Source organism: Chanodichthys erythropterus, chromosome 10 (assembly GCF_024489055.1).
Source record: "Chanodichthys erythropterus isolate Z2021 chromosome 10, ASM2448905v1, whole genome shotgun sequence".
Classification (NCBI taxonomy): Eukaryota; Metazoa; Chordata; class Actinopteri; order Cypriniformes; family Xenocyprididae; genus Chanodichthys; species Chanodichthys erythropterus.
The window spans coordinates 20,308,573-20,316,577 of NC_090230.1; the positions used below are offsets into that span (position 1 = coordinate 20,308,573).

At 34.3% G+C, this 8,005-nt stretch overlaps 1 protein-coding gene across 1 annotated transcript; it reads right to left on the bottom strand.

Annotated features, from left to right (window-relative positions):
• Window positions 1-736: 736 nt before the first annotated feature.
• On the bottom strand, window positions 737-6,909 carry pdhb (pyruvate dehydrogenase E1 subunit beta). The gene is made up of 10 exons (XM_067398811.1): window positions 6,811-6,909; window positions 6,653-6,712; window positions 5,316-5,423; window positions 4,707-4,769; window positions 4,583-4,618; window positions 4,218-4,503; window positions 4,032-4,142; window positions 1,774-1,865; window positions 1,311-1,452; window positions 737-1,208 (listed from the first exon to the last, which is right to left on the bottom strand). The coding sequence occupies exons 1-10, from the start codon at window positions 6,844-6,846 to the stop codon at window positions 1,063-1,065; spliced, it is 1,080 nt and encodes a 359-aa protein (XP_067254912.1). The 5' UTR covers window positions 6,847-6,909; the 3' UTR covers window positions 737-1,062.
• Window positions 6,910-8,005: the final 1,096 nt, after the last annotated feature.

An 8,005-nucleotide genomic window follows, 5' to 3' on the forward strand; every position in this document is an offset into this window, starting at 1 on the left:
TTAATGTACTAAAACATATTTAAATCAGTTCATGTGAGTACAGTGGTTCAATATTATTAAGCGAAGAGAATATTTTTGGTTCGCCAAAAAAACGAAATAACGACTTATTTATTGATGGCCGATTTCAAAACACCGCTTCATGAAGCTTCGGAGCATTATGAATCAGCGTGTCAAATCATGATTTGGATCGCGCGTCAAACCGCCAAACTGCTGAAATCACGTGACTTTGGCACTTCGAACCGCTGATTTGATACACTGATTCATAACACTCCGAATCTTCCTGAAGCAGTGTTTTGAAATCGGCCATCAATAAATATCGTTATTTTGTATTTTTGGCATACCAAAAATATTGTCGTCGCTTTATAATATAAATATTGAACCACTATACTCACATGAACTGATTTAAATATGTTTTTAGTACCTTTATGGTTCTTGAGAGAGGAAGTGTAATTGCTGGATAAGGAGGCCTCACAGAGCCATCGGATTTCATCAAAAATATCTTAATTTGTGTTCCGAAGATTAACGAAGGTCTTACGGGTGTGACGGCATGAGGGTAAGTAATAAATGACAGAATTTTAATTTTTGGTTGAACTAACCCTTTAAGTTCAATATGGTCCTGGAAAGTGTAATGTACTTAATGTTTATGTTTCTTTTTTTGCAGTTCATTTTTATTTTAAATGGCGAGGCCTACATCTTCATAATGTTAATTCCACAGAAATAAACCCAAAACTTCATCTAAAATTTGAACAGTTTATTTGTTTATGAGGACTCCACAATCATTCTTACAACCCACTGTGATAAGTTTATTTTAGCTTACAGTAGAATTTACAGCATAATACACATGGTTGGTTGTTGATAGCCATAACAAACCTCACTGTCATGACAAAACCTCATTTTAGAGTCAAAATGAGAAAATAATTTTAATATAGTGCCAATGAGGGAAAAGCCATGTAACAGAAAGATGAAAAAGAACAGTCTATCCCCCAAACATTGATGCAGAAATGGGAGAGAACATGTAGTATTTAATATTTAATGAGTCTTGAAATGGGGGGATATATCATGTTAAACGTTCAAAGTCTTTTTAACGGAGAAGATGATGTCCTTGATTTGCGGTACACTGTTGTCTTCCAAAATCTTGGCGTACGGCATTGGAATATCTACACCCGTGACTCGGACCGCGGGGGCGTCGAGGTAATTGAAGGCAGGACCTTGAATTTAAAAAAGAAATAACAATAAATCTACATACTGAGGAAGACACAACATTTTGAACATAGCAAATGACTTCATGAGAGCATTAATGTAATATTTACCCTCCATGATCCGGGCAAGAATCTCTGCCCCGACTCCAAACTGAGGCCAGCCGCCCTCGACAGTGATGAGATGATTGGTTTTTATTATGCTCGTCTCAATGGCTTCTGTGTCGAGAGGCCGGATGCTGCGCAGGTTGATCACCTACAGGAGAAAACACAGTGAGTTCAAACTCTTAGTTAATATTCAATAAGTATATAGAAATTAATGTTAAATGTGAGATGATTTTAATTGCCTTTTTGAGCAAATGTAAATGTCTTACAAAAATGATTTACAAAAAAAAAAAAATCTAAATTTATTTCATTGCATTTTACATGACTGCCCGAAAAAACAAACATTGTTGATTCGCTGACTATGAATCAAATGTGTTTTAAATAACTTTTCTTTAAAAACTGTATATTGAATCAATCAAATGTCTGAAAATGGTGTTTAAAACAATTACAAGCTGAAAAGATGATGTCATACCTCACATTCGATACCCTCCTTGGCCAAGACAGCAGCAGCGTCGAGACACAGACTGACCATTCGGGAATGAGACACCAGAGTGACGTGATTTCCTGCAGCAGACCATCAATATTAATATGCAGAGAGCAACTCAGATCACAGCAATGATGCAAAATTTGATTAATTGCTGTTCAAGTAAGAGTCATTAACAGTGGCAGTTATAGACTTTTCACAGGATAGAAAAAGATGAATACCATCAGAAATATTAGAGTAAGAAAATCTAAATCTAAATTATATATTAATATTAGAGCTGTCAATGTAAACGCGTAAACGCATGCAATTAATTCAAAATCCTTAACATGTTAATTTATAATTTAACGCAAAAAAAATTATGGAAGTATGTGAAATTGCGTCATAAAGAATAAAAAAAATTACGTTATGCAGTAAGATGATCTTAAAGTCCATGCTGATTATATCAAGAGAGAATTATTCATTCCAGGGTCTATTCTACTTTAAAACACAAACTCTCCGTCATATTCTGTCATCGTAGAGCGAGAGCCCTCCCGCATCACTTGGTTCCAGTCTGACAGGAACGTCGAAACCCCACCGCTGTATGGCCAGATGATATGAGAACTATGTTTCTCAGCTGGATAAAGCAAACCAGCGTCTCGCTATGAAAGTTAATGGTTGAGGATTGCAATCCTAATAAGAACGATTGCAGAAGCACCCGTGACTCTGTTATATTGATGTGAAAAGAAATCACGTATAAGCGCTCTTGACGCACTGATCACATATTGTCTTTATGCACAGACACATTTCAGTACATTCACGTTGTTTTCATACACATTCAGGACAATGTTTGGATTTGTCCTGTGTATGTTGCTGTGTACTTTAGAATATATGCAGGTATATAAAGGAGGTTGGTTTAGGTTTTTTTTTGGCATCTCCATGCGGTCCTGTTTAGTATGGCAACTTGACTTGTCTAAAATGTAAACAAGCTCTTTGTTTTTGTACATACTATATATTACGGAAGAGGATTAGGGCCAAGCAATAATAAAAAAATAAATAAAACCATCTCGAGATTAAAGTTGTTAAATTTCAAGAAAAAAGTCGAGATAAAATGTTGAGAATAAACTTGTTAAATTATGAAAAAAAGGTGATAAATTATGAGAACAAATTCGTAATTTAACGAATTTGTTCTCGTAATTTAATGACTTTTTTCTCATAATTTAATGACTTTATTCTCAACATCTCGAGTTTTTTCCTCGAAATTTAACGTTTTTTTCCCCCTCACAATTTAACGAGTTTATTCTCAACATTTTATCTCAAACTTTTTCTCAAAATTTAACGAGTTTAATCTCGAGATGGTTTTATTTTTTTATTATTGCTTGGCCCCTAATCCTCTTCCGTAATATATTGTGAATTCTGAAATGTTTTTTTTTCCTTGCTGTGATTTTTTTTTTATGGGTGTTTTGGTGTACATAAATGTATGAATTATATGAAATCATATCATTTGATATTTGGTGTCCTTTTTTGTAAAGACATCTAAATTTACCTTGAAAAAAGCTGAAAAATACAGTTTTGTGAAAATCACACTTCAATCTGATGGTTTAGTTGCTGGATATAGGCAATGATGGCAAAATGGATGCGTTAAACAAGATAAATCATGTATGCTTAATTTCATGCTAAGTGTACAATTAATTTTATTTTTTATTTTTTATCTATTGACAGCCCTAATTAATATTCAACCATTTTAAATATTTCTCTTTTGGTCAACTTTTGTTGTGACAGGGCAATTTATATATATTAATAGTAGTAGTAGTAGTAGTAGTAGTAGTAGTGCTTTTCTATTAATAATATTCAATAAAAATTTTATTTTATAATATTACATTTTTCAATAAATATTAAAATATTTATTGATAATTTAATTATCAAATATTCCTCTTTTTTTGGACTTTAGTTGTTACAGGGAAATTTGTATATAATAATAATACATTTTTATTAATAATAATCAATATTTTTTTTAAGAATATTTAAATATTTAGTAAATATGAAAAAAAAGTGATGTTTATTAAATATTTCTCTTTTGGGCCACTTTAGTTGTGACAGGGTAATTTACATATGACAACAATAATTTGCTTTTTAAATAAATTCCTCATCCTAAATTTAGAAAAATGCTGAGATGGAATTACTCATTACTAGTCGTGCGTGCGTGTGTGCGTGTGCGCGTGTGCGCGTGTGTGTGCGTGTGTGTGTGTGTTCTTTCATATCAAACCCACCTGGTCTTTCAATCTTTGCTTTCCCAATAGGGATGAGGAAGTCTTTCGACTGAGACTCTTCGGACATCTCAAACGGCACGCCGTACATCAGCTCATTCTCCAAAAACACCACTGAAAGAGACACGATGTGACAGTCAGAGCGACATCTACATCCTGAACGTCAGCCTCATCCGGTGAGGAACTCACCAGGGTTGTCGTCTCGGATGGCTGATTTCAGAAGGCCCCTGGCGTCCTCTGCACTCCAGGGACTGACTACCTTCAGTCCGGGACAGTGTCCGTACCAGGCGGCAAAGCATTGGGAATGCTGAGCCGCCACACCGGCCGAAGCGCCGTTGGGTCCGCGGAACACGATCGGGACGGCCTGAAAGCCAGCAGACATGTAGTAGGTCTTGGCAGCCGAGTTGATGACCTGGTCAATGGCTTGCATAGAGAAGTTGAAGGTCATGAACTCGCAAATTGGCCTCAAACCCGCCTGAAAAAGGATGTGATGGGTTAGATTGGGAACGTGGCTTTTAGATACTTTTATAATCATTGTTTTAGGAAAAACTCACCATGGCAGCACCCACAGCGATGCCAGCAAAGCCCATCTGCATGGATAAAGAAGGGAGTTTCATTAAACACAATAATTAAGAACATACGGAAACGATTTTCGCACAATTATGTCATCATTCTCACCTCCGTAATGGGTGTGTCAATGATGCGTTTATCTCCATACTTCTTCCAAAGGCCTCTGCTAACCTGCAACCCAATACAAGCCAATTTAAGGCCCTGTTTACACCTGGTACTAAGATGTGTTTTGTTCGATAGGATCACAAGTAGATGAGGGAGAAACATCCTAGTTTACACCTGGTGTTTAATCCGTCTCTTTTGTCCACTTTAAACCACTTCTGTCCTGATTTCTTCGATTTCTTTTCCAAACCGTTCGATCTAAAGGATGATCTATATTTACTTTGAACGCTCCCGGAGACAATGGAAAAACATATTGAGAGCAGCAGCTTTCATTTAATTCCACAAAACCACACCAAACACTGTCTGTGAGTGCTTGTTAGAAATGAGGAATGGTTAGAAAACATTGTGCTTTGTACATTTTTCATCTTCAAACCAAACTTGGGTCTTCAACCGACAAAGGGGACCTATAATGCACCTTTAACAAGATATAATAATATAAGTCTAAACTAAAAGAGGCAGCTGTGAAAGCACCCTTATTACCAGGTCTAAACAGGGCCTAAGAGATGCTTTGGCGCTATTGATAACCAAAATAGTGCAAAAACATTTTCATCTGACCTTATATGCGCCGTCATACTGTGCAACTTCCTCTCCAAGGAGGAAAACCCGTTCATCCCTCTCGAGCTCCTCATCCATGGCCTGGTTAAGAGCATCTCGGACCGTAACCTGCAAAAATCAAGAGCGTATTAACACATACAGAATGTTTTCCAACAAAAAATGCAATAATTACACATACATCACATGGTAAAATATGGCACAGAATGATTATCGTATTCATTTACTATGAGATTTACATGGTACTCCAATATACTGACATGGTAATAACATAGAACATGTACAAAAAACATGGCACAAAGAAAACATTATAAAATTCCCACAAAACATAATATACCAGTGTGTGTCAAAAAACATAGTAAATAAACATAAACACCATGGTTTTCCTTTGATACAATTCCAAAAAATAAAATATTACCATTAAACATAGCTTTACCATGGTACATACGGAAAGGAAAGGTGTCCAAGGGCAAGAGAAGAATCTTTTTATAGAAACCAAAATCAATGATTTCTAAATCAGTTGCTTCACTATTAAGATAAAACAATGACGCAATGTTTCAGGAATGGTGAAAAATGTGACCTGACCAGCTTTACTAGTTTTTTTTCCATGATATGCCATAAAATATGGTCAATAAGGTCAAAATAAATATCAAATAATAATACACATCTATTTAATTATACTAACAACATGATCTGAAATATCAGTTATTAATTATAATCATTTATGTTGTAAAATAATTGCCAATTTATAAATATGTTTATTAACAATATTTACAGCATATCCACAAGATCTGTATGTATATTAAATATTAAATTATGAGAGGTATGTCAAATATTTCTATGATAGTTTTAAAATTACAAAATAATCAAGTGTATTAATTACAAAAGGCATACAGAATGTTTTCAATCAATATGACGCAACATTATACATATATTAGATCGTAATAGCATATAATTTTGATATAAATCATGACACTGAATAAATATTGTATCATTTACAATGATATTTACATGATACTCAAAATTACTTGCATGGTAATACCATGTAGCAAAATCAGCAGGGTACCATGGTAAACAAATATAGAAAAACTCTGGCATTACCAAGGAATATTACTAAATAATGTCCATTTAAACATGGTACATGTTCAAAACACCACGGTATTACCATAGTACATGCCCAAAACATGCTATTACCATGGTGTATTTGACATGCATATTGCTGAACTCAATGGTGACCCTTATTTGGTTGAGGAAACATACTAATAATCAGCAGATTTGAAAGGTTTTGTGTTTGCTGTCACACAGCATCTGTTGAAGGTGAGAGGAGCAGCATCACTGACCTGCACCGCAGCCGGCGGCGTCCTGTGAAACTCCCTCCGCAGAGCCGCGGAAACGGCATTCTGAGAGACAAACACACAGCCAACATCAGCCTTACAGCTCTCTTCTCATAAACACAAACCTAATATGTTGCTAAGATTCCATATTTCCACACAAATACCTTCCCCGAGCGCAGAAAACACCTCAGAGACGCCATGTTTCACTGTCCTCTGTCTGGAGGCGGGATTGTCATGAAGGCCGCTTCAGCCAATCAGAGAGCGCGTTGTAAAATCAGAACAGGAAACACGGTGACAGGGGCCAATCAGTGCAGCTGACTCATGACAACAACGGAAGTTGCCGTCTGGCTGTCATTGGGCGTCCAAGGGCAAGAGAAAAATCTTTTTATAGAAAACTAAATCAATGATTTCTAAATCAGTTGCTTCACTATTTAAAAAATGATTAAAAAAAAAACCCCAATAGTCATGTATGCTGAAAGAGGACCTAAACTAAAGCTAAAAAAGAAATAAACAAGTTTTAATAGTTGCCAGATGTCCAAAATATGCCATAATATAGGGTCAAAATAAATATGGGATAGTACACATGTATTAAATTACATTAAAAACAATATTTTAAATATAATGTAAAAATTTTAAAATATCTATATTTTTAATATAATCATTACCTATTATTTCTGGCATTCAGTGAAAAGCTATATTTACAATATAATTATAAATCACATGAGATCTGTACATGTAAATTAAATATATTATGAGGAAAATGTAGCTGAAATAAAAAAAACTACTATTTATAATTATTATTAATATTAACTATAATTTCTATGAACTACATTTACAGTATAATGAAACACCACATGAAATTTGTACATACACTACCGTTAAAAAGTTTGGGATCGGTAACATTTTTAATGTTTTATAAAGAAGTTTCGTCTGCTCACCAAGGCTGCATTTATTTAATTAAAAATACAGTAAAATCAGTAATATTGTGAAATATTATTACGATTTAAAATTGTTTTCTATTTGAAAATATTTTAAAATGTAATTTATTCTTGTGTTGGCAAAGCTGAATTTTCAGCATCATTACTCCAGTCTTCAGTGTCACATGATCCTTCAGAAATCATTCTAATATGAAGATTTGCTGCTCAAGAAACATTTATTGTGTACAAATGTACAAAATATTTGTGTACAATATTTTTTTTCAGGATTATTTGATGAATAGAAAGTTCAAAAGAACAGTGTTTATCTGAAATCTAATCTTTTGTAACATTATAAATGTTAATGCATCCTTGCTGAATAAAAGTATTCATTTCTTTAATTTCTTTTCAAAAAAATAAAAATAAAAATTCTTACTGACCCCAA